Raw genomic sequence first — 17,238 nt, forward strand, 5'->3', positions numbered from 1 at the left:
GTTGATGGGATTAATGAAGTTAATTTCTGGTGTAGTTTTCACCAACTAACCCTTAGCTCTTTAAGTAAAATATTTGTTTTTTTTTTTGTCTCCTGTTAGTTTCAGCCGCAAGCTTAATTGCTACAGAAAACAGACCTGCAGAATCCTAATCCCAGGAGAGAGTGCTATGAGGAAGTATTCTACTTCAAATACAAAATGGAGTGTTCGAAGTCTGCAGTCTAAGTTCCAGATGAAGTGGAAATCATCCAGGCAACATTCCAAAACTAAAATGGACTTAACTCTTGTAAACCCAAAGGACACGACAAAAAATACAGTTTCAAATAGCAGCACGGAACAGGAAGATATTGATAGCATTTTTGCATCCATAGGCTTATAGCTGTACAGATATTCTAAAGATGAAATATTTAGGGATTCATTTTATATTCAAATACTGAACTAAATATTTTAGATCTAACAAATGGAATGATATGGAAAAACCGTAGTCTCTTAAATTGTGTAGTATGTGAGCACATTGTGGGGGAAAAAGAGGTGTCAAGCACTGTTTTTTATTTGGAGATTGATTTTCAGAGTTTTCAGAGAACAGAGCTACTCACCAGCTGCCAGTGGACACACTACAACATGTAGAATATAAGTTGAAGCCTTTCTGTTTCAGTTTAGTAGCGGAAAGACTGAAGGAGACATTGTGAATAGTTTTCTGTTACTTTTTCTAAATACAAATATTTCAGTAGGATTGTGTTCCTCTTTCGGTAATTACAAAGTTATACTTGCACCAAAATGATATTGGGAAAATATAAATAAGCTTTTTTTCTTAATCTATACACTCAAACGCTCCAGTATGCTTCCATCTCTGTAGAAAGTGTACAAATTAGTTAAAAGCTGGTATTGTAATCCCTACAAAACCATGATTTGGACAGTACTTTAAAAACTAGACTTGATGACAGTGTCTTCTATCTCATAGGTTTGGAATTGTGTAGCATTATGGAGAAATATTAAAGCTACATTAATTTTAACCTCAGCAGAAGGTTAGAAAGCAAGAAATTGTAGCACATTGTTGCAGCTAGATTTTTAGTATTCTATTTTGATGTGTTATGGGATATAAGATCTTCCAAAACCACTAACAATAAAGAGGACTTGCTGAAGAGTTTTTATTGCTTTGACCATAAATGATTTCTGGGGATATTACAGTCATATAAATTTAAATTAAACTGCTTTTATCCTTCAAAGAACTGAAGGGAAACATGAAATTACAGAAGGTGTTACAGTAGGCTTGGTCACTTTTGTTGTAACAGAAAGAGTAAGGTTCTGGATCCCGAGATGAAGTTTAGATGAGTTTAGAAGGAACAATAAAGCCGAAGTCTTGTTTCCAGCAAGAAACAATAAAACCGAAATATTGTTCCATGTGCCGATACAAACTTTTAGTTTATATAGTATTTTCGTTTCCGCTTCTGACATCACTCGGTCTTATGGTAAAGAGGTGGGGCATGGTATTTGGCCAGTTTAGAGATCCTGGCCAAATGGTCAGTTTAAGATGACACCCCCAGGGGGTTCCTAGCTTGCACCTTGAATCCTTATCAGTTAACCCCCTTTCCTGCCATAAACTCCAGCTTGTTGTTTAGAAGTCTAAACCTCATACAGAAGAGGATTTAATTTAAACCTGTCTTCACATCTTACTTCATTCCCCCCCTTATAAAATATGGCATACCTCAGTACTGCCTATTTTTGACACATACAATGTCAGGGCAGATTTTTCCGTGCGTTCCACGGTTACAACAAGATGTGATTGATGTTTTCGTACAAGTGATAGTTACATTTATACACATAAAACAATCCTAATCCTACAAATAAATAAAGTCCTACCCCAGGACCCAAACGCAAACCTCAGCCATGTGGAGATCTGTCGTCAGGATCTTGGAATAGCAATATTGACCCAACTCTGATAATCATTTTTGGCTGATATGCCAACACCCGGAATGTATTGCTACCATATCCCCAGTAATAATCCTCAAGCATGGTAACAACATCCTTCTTTCTGTTCACTCAGTCTCTGGTGCCCTGGCTCGGTGAAAGTGCGATGCGTGTATCCAGCGATTTCATCCTGTCGCTCAGATGGTACAGTCAGTAGTTAGTGGCACTTGATATGGTCCCTCCCAGCAGGATTGCAACGTCTGGCAGGGTATCTCTTCTTCACCTACACCCACTCGCCAGGTATCCGGTCGTGTCTCCCCTCTACTAGAGGTCCCTAAGCATCCAGCATCTGTTCACGAGCCCTGTGCTCCACTTCAGTTAACAAACCTACAATACTATAATAGAGAGTAAATTCAACAGTCTGTTAGCCAAACTTGCCCTCCAGGGAGTTTCTTTGGCTGCCCGTGATGATCTCAAATGGGCTCAGTCTCACAGTTCCATTTGGTCCAGCCCGCAAACTGCACAGGATCGCAGGTAAAGCATCTACCCACGGTGTTCCTTTGGTTTCCTTAGTTTGATTTCCTTATTTGGTCTTTCAGACTGTGGGTGATGGGGGCAATGTAACTTCCACCTCACCCCTAGTGAGGCGATTACAGCCTGGCACACCTTCCCAGTGTAGTATGCCCCTAGATCAGTATCCAAGGGGCAGGGCAGACCACATCACGGGATCATCTTTGCCATACTCCTGTGTATCCGCTAGCATGAATTTCTGGCTACAAGATGTCATTGGGCTGTGAGAACATTGAGGTCATCTGGTGTGCTGACGGGCCCACCCCATCATCATACAACACCACATTCTTTTCAAATTTTTTCCTAACCACATCTATCAGAGGCTTCAACCTAAATTCTCCCTTTTCCCCAATAGAGGTTTCACAGGGGTCTCAGACTCCTGCTCTCCCAGTGCCGCTCGTCTGGCATCTGCATCTGCTCAGTTGTTACCTTGAGTTACCAGAATTGTTTATTTATTGTGTTATTTGCACCTTACTGCAGCTACTTCAGTTGGCAGAGACCAGAGACCAGCCTAGTATTCTTAACTGTAGTCCCTGCCGTTGTGAGAGAATCCTATTTCTCCATAGCCATCCAGAATTGTGGCCTACCTGCAACAAATACATTATATACATATACAGTAACCCTTTAACATCTTTCTTTTTACAATCTACCATCAGGGCTCTAAACTGGCTTGCTGCGCTGAGGCAGAGGAGGGGCATTTTTCAGATCATTAGCACCTCGAATTCTGTTGTAACAGCTCAGCCTGTTCTCTGTTCTCCCTCATGCATCAGAGGACCCATCAGTAAACAGTATTACATTTTCTTAAATTTTTACAGTCCCCCACCTTTTGGCAACAGCATCTAATGGTATAATAGTGCCTACCTCCATGCTCCTGCAACAGCACAGCTGCCCAGAACCCCTTTTCCACACTTACATACAAAGGAATGGTTGATCCATCTGAGGAAACCCCAGTCTCAGCACCTGTAAGAGAGCTTGTTTCAAATTATTACAGGCGGCTTTTGCTGCTGGAACCAAGGCGATCTTGTCCTTGGGCTGCACTCTCCCCTTAAGCAGATCTGTTAAAAGTTGTGCTCAACCCGTAAAAACATTGCACCCAGGCCCTGTTAAAATTACATACTGCTAAACACAAAAGGGCCTTATCATAACTGCTTAATATTAGACACTCTAAACCTGAAGCAACTCAGACTTGTGGGTTTCCTCGTCAGGGGAAGCACTCAGAATACCATCAAAATACTGAGTGATCACAGTCAGTTGAAGCCACATGATGCCCTGTTCTGGATAGTTATTCCTTGTAATGCATAACATCTCAATCCAATAGATCTGGGATAAAACGACCCACATATGGGTGATAAGTGCACGTGAATGTTAAAATCTGGTACTTTGTAAGTAAAACTTGCTGCCCCAATACTCCTGTGGCCTCGTGCCGTCTCCCCATATACATTACTCTTTAGCACGCTGTGAAGTGAGACAAGCATGACAGTAGTGCTCCAGTATCACAAAAAGGAGAAACCGATACCCCATTTACAGTACATTTTAGGTTTAACTCCTTTTATGCACTGGACTGGGACAGACTGGGATTTACAGGATCTAATCGTTAGGTAAACAGATCTCTCACAAAACTGTTTATTCTCCCCAGACAGAGTTCTTAGAAGGGTGATACATTTTTCACTGTTCTTCTCTGACAGCCTATTTTGTTTCTAAGATTTATCCAATTTCTGTGGAATATACCCTATGTAAACTGCTCACACCTTTGTGTATATATTTCTCCCTATCTGTTGGTGGAGATTATTCAGTTCTGCAAATCTCACAGTGGTGTTATCCCCAGACATGATTCTAAACCTACAGCATTTCAGCATGTCTGGTTTGAGACATTCAAATAAATCCAACTTTTGGTTCACCTATTAAAACTAATTGTATATGAATACAAAAACTTTAACTCCTTTTTAACTCCACCTGTACTGGACTTATACTGTACGTTTCAGATGCTCTCATATTTTCCAATCTCTTTAAGTTGATTTTCTTCAAGTCTCTTTAGTTACGTCTCTAGCCAGTCCGGCTGGCTAAACACACTCGCACCACCATTCAGTATACCAAAACTCACAGTTACACACATACATGCCGGCACACAAATTCATAAAACACACATACACATCGAGAATATATTTTTTCTCTTCGTACCACAATGCGCTGTATTTTGTTTCACTTCTACATTAATCATTTTCATTTTAACAGCGTAACTTCTCATAAAACTCGACATCGCTTATTATCCGTCTGTTTTTTACCACTGCGTCAGACGAGAGAGTCGGGACTTTTTTTAAAAAAAGAGGAGTCCTTACCTCTTAGTAATGTGCACGCTGATCTCCTGCCGATGGGAAGTTCTGTGCTTTCTGGAGCATCCGCAGACTATGCCAAAATTGTTGTAACAGAAAGAATAAGGTTCTGGATCCTGAGATGAAGTTAAACAGATGAGTTTATTGCATGCAAGGAACAATAAAGCCGAAGTCTTGTTTCCTGCAAGAAACAACAAAACCGAAATATTGTTCCATGCGCCGGTACAAATGTTTAGTTTATATAGAATTTTCTTCTCCTCTTCTGACGTCACTCGGTCTTATGGTAAAGAGGGGCGTCATGGTATTTGGCCAGTTTAGAGATTCTGGCCAAATGGTCAGTTTACACTGACCCAGGGGGTTCCTAGCTTGCATCTGGAATCCTTATCAGTTAACCCCCTTTCCTGCTATAAACTCCAGCTTGTTGTTTAGAAGTCTAAACCTCATACAGGATTTAATTTAAACCCGTCTTCACATCTTTCTTGACTTTTTAAATATTACTATTATAATAGACAATGTCAGCAATGCTGAGAAGACCCCAAGTGTGCAGGGCGAGTTTGTTCTGAAACTCTCAGAGCAGGACGTGCAGAAGACTCTGAGCAGGGTGAAAATCCGTAAGGCTGCAGGGCCTGATGGGATACCACCTCGCGTCCTGAGGACATGTGCAGCCCAGCTGACCACAGTGTTTAAGACATCTTTAACTCCTCCCTGTCACAGTCCATGGTCCCCACCTGCTTTAAAAAAAAACACTATTGTTCCACTCCCCAAAAAGGCAAAAGTGACATGCCTGAATGATTACCGCCCAGTGACATTAACATCTGTGGTGATGAAATGCCTGGAGAAGCTGGTGTTGTCACACATCAACTCCTCCATCACAGAGTCCCTGGACCCCTTGCAGTTCGCCTACCAAAATAACAGATCTGTGGATGATGCTGCCTCCCTTGTTCTCCATACAGCCTTGGAACACCTGGACACTAAGAACTCTTATGTGAGAATGCTGTTTGTGAACTACAGTTCAGCATTCAATTTTATCATGCCCAGTCAACTGGTGACAAAGCTCAGGGGATTAGGTCTGTGCAACTCTGTCTGCAACTGGCTGCTGGACTTTCTTATCGAGAGACCACAGGTGGTGCGGATAGGCAATAAAACATCAACACCACTCACCCTGAGCACTGGAACCCCACAAGGCTGCTGTCTGAGTCCAAGGTTGTACTCCCTGCTCACTCTCGACTGCACAGCAAGACACAGCAACAACCGCATCATTAAGTTTGCAAATGACACCACTATAATAGGACTGATCAGTGATGATGACGAGTCCACTTACAGGGATGAAGTCTTACAGCTGCTTAGGTGGTGTCATAGCAATAACCTGGACTTGAACGTAAAGAAAACGAAAGAGCTAATAGTGGACTTTCAGAGACACAGGCCACACACTCACAGCCCACTCAGTATGGACCAGCTTTAGGTTTTTGGGAATTCACATCTCTAAAAATCTAACCTGGACTGTGAACACACTGACTCTATCATGAAGAAGGCTCAGCAGCGCCTTTATTTCTTGAGGTGCCTCAAGCGATGGGGGATGCCAATATATGTGTTGGTGAACTTCTACCACTGCACCATCGAAAGCATCCTCACCAACGGAATCACGGTGTGGTATGGCAACACCTCTTCGCGAGAAAGTAAGGCACTGCAGAGAATGGTCAATATGGTCCAGAAGATCATCGGCTGCGGTCTCACCGAGATTAAACAGCTCTATGAGGACCGCTGCCGTAGTAGAATTCTGGCCATCACAGAGGACTGTCACCACCCTGGGCATGAGCTCTTCACCCCACTGCCCTCAGGCAAGAGATATAAGACCATACGGACACTTACCACTAGATTCTTCAATAGCTTCTATCCACAAGCAGTGAGGTTGGCGAACACATTTAGCCATCCCCCTCGGACCACACCTACACCAACACCATCTACCTCATTACCTCAGTGTTTTTTACACTTGTTTTACAATCAAGAGACTTTCTGTAAGTAAGAATTCCATTGTACCAGTACCGGTTACATATGGCAATAAAGTTCAAGTTCAAGTCTGTGAGCCATGTAGCTTTAAACTGGATAAAATACGATTTCCAATTATGTTGGCCAATAACGTTTTCCAGTGAAGTTCTTCACTTGTAACCTAGGAACGAACATGCTGGAAAGAATAGCACAATGCAACAATATAAAATAATAATATAATATAATGTTTCTTTATTAGCCCTATACAATTTCTTGCATTAGGAATTCGTCTTTTCGCATACCCCAGCTTTTCTCCATGGAGACACAGACACACAGACAGGGAGAAGCTTGGGGTCAGAGTGCAGGGTCTGCCATTGTATCAATCCCAGGGAAGGAGTTCCTAATTAACCACGACATTTGAATCAGTTAACAGATCTTGTTTACTTTCCACTCATTAAATTGTTGTAGACCCTTATAGGACTAGAGCATTGCCCTGGTGCGAAAGCTGCGCTCTAGGGTGTGTGATGAAAATCTGTGAAGGCCGAGTAACTAAAGAATTAAAAACTGATGCTCCACACAAAATGGAACAGGTTCTGGATCTGCTTCTGGGTTGTTGACAGTTCTTACAGGTAGTTTATTGTTGAAGAAGACTGCTTTTGTCACAATGATTGTTCCAAATAAACTATATCAACAATATAAACTAATGCAGTTCCAAGACTGGCATCAGACCAGGCAATGATGCATTAAAGGTGTCTTACCTTGTTAGCTGGAGTGGCTACAAAGGAATGCTACACATAGTCACAGAAAATCTGTTTACCAGTTGGGAAAGACATGACAAATGATATGATTGGCAAAAAGCATGTCTGAGAATAGTCAATTTGTTTACTGCATTAAAAGAATGCATTTTACCACAAATTGACTCACCCATAAAAAGGGGGAACATTTTAAATTTAATTGACAATTTCACAAAAGCTAACGGAATTCACTGGGCAGGCTATGTGGAAATTTGTACTGATAGGGTTATGTCAGTGATGGAAACATAAAGGAGTTGTTGCTCACATCATGAAGGGTGGTTCCTCCACACAAAGCTTGCTCCACTGCATTTCTTAGTACATTGTAGCATTCATTAAGAGGCCCTTTCCTCTACAAATTTGCATGAAAGTAATTAATGTTTACTTGCTGAATTCAAATGTTTTCACCACACTGCAACTAAATGGGCAGCAAACATGAGACACTTCTGCACACACAAGTGTGATGGTTGTAACACAGCAATGTTTTGACTATTTTTTTAACTGAGATATGAAGTTCAGCAATTTTGGGGGACAACACCAAAACACTCTAGTTGCCATGTTTTAGTTGCTATTTTTCTATCTTAAAAAAGCGTATTTTAAAGTCTCCACATTATCCATCACCGTATTCAACATGCAAGACAAAGTTGTAGCAATTAAAAAAAAATGAAATTCTGGGCTAGTTGTGTCCAACACAGTTCTCTTCTGTGCTTTTCAACTCTTGAATGAATTCACTGCAACTAACAAAATTATTTAATAAGCACCTGAATGGTAATTGAACATCTCAATCAAAAGCTATGAAAATACATTTCTACAATGGGTGCATCTCTGAGTTGGATCCAAAATCCTTTTTTGAATTTATATCTGAACTAAAATGAACTATCAGTTCTCAGACAAGCTTGGGTAGAGAAAAACAACTCCTTGTTAGGATTTTTGTTATTGCTTACATTCGCAAAACAAGACATTCGTCTTCCCTTTTTACTACAGTACATTTAAGGCATGAGCTGTATTTTTCCACTGACCTATAGATTCCCCCTGGTATGTTTCCACTTGCCAGTGTTATAAGCAGTTAGGAAGCTAAAAGATAAGCAGTTTGTTAGCTTTTATACAATTTATAACATTCCTACACATACAAATATATAGAGAAATGGAGCATTATTGAGAGACAGGCTCACTGTTCCTCAGGCTGTGACAGGAGATCACATCCTGGGCTACCAGTTCAACAGAGATCCCTCCTCCCTCTCCCAGTAGGGGAAGAATGTTGGTCTAATCCCAAAATATGTGTTACAGTGCAGTAGGAAGTGCATTTCTGTCTCTATTTCTCCCCATTGGCAGTGGGAGCACAGCTTGTCCTCTCTGGGCAGCCAGATCTGCCTGTGTTGCCCAGTTTCTATGGCCAGGCTGTAGTTAGGGTCTGTTCATTTTTGCTGTTATTTATCTTGTTCAAATATTCGGCTAGCGTGTATTGTCTGTTTAGGTTTCTGTAGCATTCCAATTTATTATAATAATAATTGCTTACACTTATATAGTGCTTTTCTGGACACTCCACTCAAAGCGCTTTAGAGATAATGAGGACTCCCCTCCAACACCACCAATAAGCAGCATCTACCTGGCTCATGTGACGGCAGCCATAGTGCGCCAGAACGCTCACCACACATCAGCTATCAGTGGGAAGGAGGACAGAGTGATGAAAACAATTCATAGATAGGGATTATTAGGAGGCCATGATTGGTAAAGGCCAATGGGAAATTTGGCCAGGATGCTGGGATTTACCCCTACTCTTTTCGAGAAATGCCCTGGGATTTTTAATGACCACAGAAAGTCAGGACCTCGGTTTTACGTCTCATCCAAACGACGGTACCTGACCAGGCTCACACCTGCTTAGCTTCAGTGGGTTGCCAGTTGTGAGTTGCAGAGTAATGTGGCTGCTGGCAATGTTGGTTATGGCAATGGTTATGTTGTGTTTGTGTGTGTTTGTTCCAGTATGTGAGCTACTGCTATTTGATCTGTGCTGTGATGTCGCTGATTCTGATTTGTGGTGCTCTAGCAGTGCTGTCCTGAGGCTGGCCGGTGTCGGTGAGGCTCGGGTCAGTGAACGTCAGGACCAGCTGGCTCAGTGGGGTCTTTGTTGGGCTTGGCTCTTGGCTCAGCATGGCCTTGTTGTGGTAGGAGTTTTGGTCGTTGCTTTTTAGGTGTAGCCAATACTTTATTACTCTCTTCTGTATATTGATTAGTAAAGGGTATTGGCCTAACTCACCCCTGCACATCCTGTTATGCGTTTCTCTCATCAAATGGAGGAAGTTTCTACAGAATTCCATGAGCAGAGTTTCTATGGGTTGTTTGTCCCATTTAGTATAATGCTGTTCTGTGAGGGAACCCCACACTTCACTGCCGAATAGTGCAACAGGTTGAATTACACTTTCAAATATTTGAAGCCAGATTCTTGTCAGTGGGCTGATGTTGAAAAGCCTCCTTCTTATTGTGTAGAAAGCCCTGTTTTCACTTCCAGGTCAAAACTCCCAGATGAGCTGATAGTCAGACCAAGGTATGTATAGCTTGATTTGTCTCTGGTCTTGTCCAGATTAGCTGTCACCCTGGCCTGACAGTACTGCTCCAGCAATGTCAGGTTCTGCTGGAGCCCCTATTCTGTGGGTGACAGCAGGACTGTCATCCACATAGGGCAGGAACTTGATCTCTGTGTCATGAAGTGTGAGACCAGGCACTGCAAAGTGTTCCAACATTCCTGCTATCTCATTGATATTGATATTGAACAGTGTTGGGCTCAGGCTGCAGCCCTGCCTCACCCCACACATTGGGTAGAGAATTCTGTCCTTTTGTTTCCAATTTTCATTGTACATTTGTTCTCTGAGTACATTGATTTAATTATGTTGTACACCTTACCCCCTATGCCACAAGTATCTTGAATTTTCTGTTTCACGAGTACAATTGAGGACACTGAAGAATGTCCTCAGTGTGTTGTCTGCCTTAAAGTGTTGGCTTTGGAGAGCATGCTCCCTAATACATTGAAATGTCATTTGGTTTGATAAGTCTCATGAGTATTTTTCGTGCAAGCTTAATGAATGAACAGAAAGCTGCTTTTTCTAACCAAACTTCTGTCCCCAGTAAAGTTCTTTTTTTTGTCATATAAATTAGCATACCTAGAAGCACTATGCAAAATAGCTCGTACTATTGGAGTACCAAGGAATAAGCAACAGCTCTGTGAATTCTGCTTCCCTTTGCGAAATCCTGACTTTGTGAAGCTAGGTTTTCAGCACTTGCGGTTATCAAATCCAAGTTCAGATCAAGAGTCAATGTTGAGAAGGAGATGCACATTGCCATTTAAAAAATACTACCTAGTATTTTTGGTGAATTATGTTAATATAATATTTTAAACAAGTCTACCTACCCATTATGAGGCACAAACAAAAATACATTGTATTTCTCCCCCTTTCAAAAAAATGTTGAGTGTTGTTTAATTTTTTTCAAATTGTTTGCACATTCAAATAATTTCAATAAAATGTGTTGTCAAGTATTTTTACTATTTTCATCAAGCCTATTGGTTTTGAAAATAATACAAAATTGGATCAAATTGGTTTTTATTTTGACCCATCATTTCCTTTTCAAATTTATAATCTTTTGTTAAATATTGCACTGCCATAGAACTTATTTTTGATAAAGGGAAGGCATGTGGAAAATTTGACAGGTCAAAGGAAGCATGGACCAAAATATTTGGGAACCCCTGCTTTACCAATTTGATTCACCGGTTAAAGTGAGTCCATCATACTGTGAGTGAACCTGCACCAAATGAGCATATTGAAGAAGCAGAAAGTTGACAGTGAATGCAGTGTTCAACAAAGAATGGACTGCAAAATACTTTTTCACAGAGGTTGGAACAAAGTTAAATGTTTAATTTGTAAGGAAAGTGTCGCAGTATTTATAGAATACAATCTCAGTTGGCATTTCTCTACCAAACATGCTAACTGCTAGCAATCTGTCATGTGAGGAGCGGACTAACAGAGCTTCCAAACTAGCCGCTAGTTTACAGGCTCAGTAAAACGTATTTTTCCACCCTTCTACTATCCAAGAAGCCAAAGGCAAGCTACCTGCCTGCATATAAAATACCTAAACAAAGTAAGCTGATCCCTCTGAAGGGGAGCTTTTGAAGGAGTATATGATAGAAATTCAGAAATTCTTTATCCAGAGAGCAAGAACAAATTTGAGAAAATACGTTTATCATGTAGAACAGTTACCTGTCAGGTCGAGGAAAGCCAAAGACGGCTTGTGAGTTGAAAGTCAAGCTTTATTCAATTTTTATTTTTTTTCTCTCAAGTTATCGTTAACCTTGAACTAATAAGCCTATGTTGGATTCTAAACTTATACAGTGCCTTGCGAAAGTATTCGGCCCCCTTGAACTTTTCAACCTTTTGCCACATTTCAGGCTTCAAACATAAAGATATAAATTTTTTATTTTATGTGAAGAATCACCAAGTGGGACACAATTGTGAAGTGGAACGAAATCTATTGGATTTTTGAAACTTTTTTAACTAATAAAAAAATGAAAAGTGGGGCGTGCAAAAGTATTCGGCCCCTTTACTTTCAGTGCAGCAAACTCACTCCAGAAGTTCAGCGAGGATCTCTGAATGATCCAATGTTGTCCTAAATGACTGATGGTGATAAATAGAATCCACCTGTGTGTAATCAAGTCTCTGTATAAATGCACCTGCTCTGTGATAGTCTCAAGGTTCTGTTGAAAGCGCAGAGAGCATCATGAAGACCAAGGAACACACCAGGCAGGTCCGTAATACTGTTGTGGAGAAGTTTAAAGCCGGATTTGGATACAAAAAGATTTCCCAAGCTTCAAACATCCCAAGGAGCACTGTGCAAGCGATCATCTTGAAATGGAAGGAGTATCAGACCACTGCAAATCTACCAAGACCTGGCCGTCCCTCTAAACTTTCAGCTCAGACAAGGAGAAGACTGATCAGAGATGCAGCCAAGAGGCCCATGATCACTCTGGATGAACTGCAGAGAACTACAGCTGAGGTGGGAGAGTCTGTCCAAAGGACAACAATCAGTCTTACACTGCACAAATCTGGCCTTTATGGAAGAGTGGCAAGAAGAAAGCCATTTCTCAAAGATATCCATAAAAAGTCTCGTCTAAAGTTTGCCACAAGCCACCTGGGAGACACCCCAAACATGTGGAAGAAGGTGCTCTGGTCAGATGAAACCAAAATCGAACTTTTTGGCCACAATGCAAAACGATATGTTTGGCGTAAAAGCAACACAGCTCATCACCCTCAACACACCATCCCCACTGTCAAACATGGTGGTGGCAGCATCATGGTTTGGGCCTGCTTTTCTTCAGCAGGGACAGGGAAGATGGTTAAAATTGAGGGGAAGATGGATGCAGCCAAATACAGGACCATTCTGGATGAAAACCTGTTGGAGTCTGCAAAAGACCTGAAACTGGGACGGAGATTTATCTTCCAACAAGACAATGATCCCAAACATACAGCAAAATCTACAAAGGAATGGTTCACAAATAAACGTATCCAGGTGTTTGAATGGCCAAGTCAAAGTCCAGACCTGAATCCAATCGAGAATCTGTGGAAAGAGCTGAAAACTGCTGTTCACAAACGCTCTCCATCCAACCTCACTGAGCTCGAGCTGTTTTGCAAGGAAGAATGGGCAAGAATTTCAGTCTCTCGATGTGCAAAACTGATAGAGACATACCCCAAGCGACTTGCAGCTGTAATCGCAGCAAAAGGTGGCTCTACAAAGTATTAACGCAAGGGGGCCGAATAATTTTGCACGCCCCACTTTTCATTTTTTTATTAGTTAAAAAAGTTTCAAAAATCCAATAGATTTCGTTCCACTTCACAATTGTGTCCCACTTGTTGGTGATTCTTCACATAAAATAAAAAATTTATATCTTTATGTTTGAAGCCTGAAATATGGCAAAAGGTTGAAAAGTTCAAGGGGGCTGAATACTTTCGCAAGGCACTGTATAGGGCATAGGCTATCTGTAACAGCAGCCTGAAGTGGCCCGCTATACAGTTTCAAAATTTTATGTGGCCCTTGGGACAAAAACGTTTGCCCACTCCTGTCCTAGGCACTTTCACTCCGAAATCTGCAAAAAGAGGGGTAAACGCCAATTGAATTACTGTACATCGATTGACATGATGCACCTTAAACTATTGTAATGACAGGGGGATTTGCATAGAATGAAGCTCGCACACCTATGATGTGCCGACAACAAAACGTTTATTTACCTCCACCCCTCGGACTTTGACAGACAGAGATTGAAACTCCTTGAAAGGGTTACACACACAGGGTAAGGATTAAGTCATGGGCTAGTCATGGGGCACATTAAGTCCAGACTCCCCTCCTCTCTGGACCCCCTCCAGAGTGTGTATCTTCCCAACTGGTCTTCCAATGCTGTATTCCTCGCCCTTCATCTTGGCTTGAGGGACACTTATGTAAGAATACTGTTCATCGACTTCAGTTCAACACTCAGCACAATCATCCCTCAGAAACTGATAGAAAAACTGAGCTTGCTGAATCTCAAAGCCTTCCTCTACAACTGGATTCTGGACTTTCTGATGAAGAGACCTCAGTCAGTCTGAATTGGAAACATCTCTAGTATCGCAATACTTAACACCACAACCCCCCAGGGCTATGTACTCAGCCCACTCCTGTCCACCCTGATGACTCATGACTGCACTGCTAAGCACAGTGCAAATTACATCAAATTTACAGATGACATGACAGTGGTGGGCCTCATTAGTAACAAAAATGAGGCACCATACAGAGAGGAAGTGGAGCAACTAGCGGACTGGGGCTTAAACAACAATCTGTCTCTGAATGTAGATAAAACAAAAGAGATAATAATAATATTATATAGCACTTTTTCTGGACACTCCACTCAAAGCATGGCATTAGGCATTAGGACCCACATGATGAGAGCCCCCTGCAGGCCCCACTAACACCTCTTCCAGCAGCAACCTTAGTTTTTCCCAGGAGGTCTCCCATCCAGGTACTGACCAGGCTCACACCTGCTTAGCTTCAGTGGGTTGCCAGTTGTGAGTTGCAGGGTGATATGGCTGCTGGTGATAATTGACTTCAGGAGGGCCCGCACTGATCACTCCTCACTGCACATCAAAAGCTCCCCTGTGGAGACAGCTAGAAGTACTAAGTTTCTTGGTATGCATATCACAGCTGACTTCACTTGGACCATCAACACCACCTCCCTGGCTAAAAAAGCACAACTATCACTTTGATACTTCTAGTTTCTAGAACAGCTGCTAGATAGCGTTTGATTATTGATTTGGAGCACCTAGAGTCGATTGCAAGCATGTGTCAGCTCGTTTTTCGTTAGTCACTAGTGTTCCCCTTCTTAATAGGCCCTAAAAATGTCATAGGCCTTAGGCAATGTGCCTTCAATGTCTAATGGGAAATCCGGCACTGCTAATATCATCATGCTAGCATTATGCTAACAAAGTAATATGCCTGTGCTTCCGTTTTTTTTCAGTGCTTTCACACTACATACAGTAATCTTGAAATTATGAAAAGGAATGCCTTCATGCATTATAGAATGTTGTCACTATAAAAAAATATTTGCCCAGCTAAATATTCATCCAGATATTAACATTCAATATTCAAAACAGCTAAATGCAGTATAGGAACATTCTATTCTAATTATTGCATGTTTTGAGACATACTGTAAAGCACACAAATTGTATTATACACAATAAAAATCTTTAAAATATATATTTTTTTATAAGTGCTTGTGTGAAGATGGGGAATGAAAATGAACCATGCATGTAAGAAGCATTATATTTATTCACAGGTGCGCAGTGTACAAGCTTAGGGTTTGTGCTCCTCCTGAACTTTTGTTTGAAACAACAAAAGGCAGACAAAAGAGAGCTACTATGTCAAATGTCAAACTATTGCTTTGTCACTAAAAAGATTAATCAAAGCAGTATATAATAACTACTGTAGGTTCTATTAATGTCAATACATTTTGATTAAACACAAATCAGTATAGTTAAATACAATATAAATAATGTTAAAACAACAGATCACACAAATACAGTATCTGACATTTAAAGTTTTTATGTTCAAAATTATCTCCAGAAAAAAAGGTTTAATGCAGTAGAAATATAGCTATTGTAGTAAAAAGGGTAATAACTGTGTATTTTTTTTATTTTATATACCCCAGTTTATATTTCTTCTTAGTTAATTTGACTTACCTTCACAAATCTCATACTATAACAGGAGATATGAAACCAAAATAGACAAATCCCCAGAAGCATTGTTTGGCTGGATGTCCTCTTTATATAAACTATGTTAGCTCAGTTCTCCAAAGGCAGCACTAACACATTTGGGGAAGGACAGAAGCACTTCTCACTGATACAGTGCCTTGCGAAAGTATTCGGCCCCCTTGAACTTTTCAACCTTTTGCCACATTTCAGGCTTCAAACATAAAGATATAAATTTTTTATTTTATGTGAAGAATCACCAACAAGTGGGACACAATTGTGAAGTGGAACGAAATCTATTGGATTTTTGAAACTTTTTTAACTAATAAAAAAATGAAAAGTGGGGCGTGCAAAATTATTCGGCCCCTTTACTTTCAGTGCAGCAAACTCACTCCAGAAGTTCAGCGAGGATCTCTGAATGATCCAATGTTGTCCTAAATGACTGATGGTGATAAATAGAATCCACCTGTGTGTAATCAAGTCTCTGTATAAATGCACCTGCTCTGTGATAGTCTCAAGGTTCTGTTGAAAGCGCAGAGAGCATCATGAAGACCAAGGAACACACCAGGCAGGTCCGTAATACTGTTGTGGAGAAGTTTAAAGCCGGATTTGGATACAAAAAGATTTCCCAAGCTTCAAACATCCCAAGGAGCACTGTGCAAGCGATCATCTTGAAATGGAAGGAGTATCAGACCACTGCAAATCTACCAAGACCTGGCCGTCCCTCTAAACTTTCAGCTCAGACAAGGAGAAGACTGATCAGAGATGCAGCCAAGAGGCCCATGATCACTCTGGATGAACTGCAGAGAACTACAGCTGAGGTGGGAGAGTCTGTCCATAGGACACAATCAGTCTTACACTGCACAAATCTGGCCTTTATGGAAGAGTGGCAAGAAGAAAGCCATTTCTCAAAGATATCCATAAAAAGTCTCGTCTAAAGTTTGCCACAAGCCAGCTGGGAGACACCCCAAACATGTGGAAGAAGGTGCTCTGGTCAGATGAAACCAAAATCGAACTTTTTGGCCACAATGCAAAACGATATGTTTGGCGTAAAAGCGACACAGCTCATCACCCTCAACACACCATCCCCACTGTCAAACATGGTGGTGGCAGCATCATGGTTTGGGCCTGCTTTTCTTCAGCAGGGACAGGGAAGATGGTTAAAATTGAGGGGAAGATGGATGCAGCCAAATACAGGACCATTCTGGATGAAAACCTGTTGGAGTCTGCAAAAGACCTGAAACTGGGACGGAGATTTATCTTCCAACAAGACAATGATCCCAAACATACAGCAAAATCTACAAAGGAATGGTTCACAAATAAACGTATCCAGGTGTTTGAATGGCCAAGTCAAAGTCCAGACCTGAATCCAATCGAGAATCTGTGGAAAGAGCTGAA

At 41.2% G+C, this 17,238-nt stretch overlaps 1 protein-coding gene across 7 annotated transcripts in view; it reads left to right on the forward strand.

Annotated features, from left to right (window-relative positions):
- Nucleotides 1–1,144, forward strand: part of nepro (nucleolus and neural progenitor protein) — a 34,754-nt gene extending 33,610 nt beyond the window's left edge. For 6 of the 7 annotated variants that reach the window (XM_069197528.1, XM_069197526.1, XM_069197525.1 and 3 more), the window contains one exon: nucleotides 100–1,144. In XM_069197528.1, the coding sequence (XP_069053629.1) occupies nucleotides 100–376 (277 nt within the window). In that variant the 3' untranslated portion in view covers nucleotides 377–1,144. The remainder of the gene's footprint in view (nucleotides 1–99) is intronic. The other variant, XM_069197530.1, reaches the window with a different exon arrangement.
- The last annotated feature ends 16,094 nt before the right edge of the window (nucleotides 1,145–17,238 follow it).

Source organism: Lepisosteus oculatus, chromosome 13 (genome assembly GCF_040954835.1).
Source record: "Lepisosteus oculatus isolate fLepOcu1 chromosome 13, fLepOcu1.hap2, whole genome shotgun sequence".
Taxonomy (NCBI): Eukaryota; Metazoa; Chordata; class Actinopteri; order Semionotiformes; family Lepisosteidae; genus Lepisosteus; species Lepisosteus oculatus.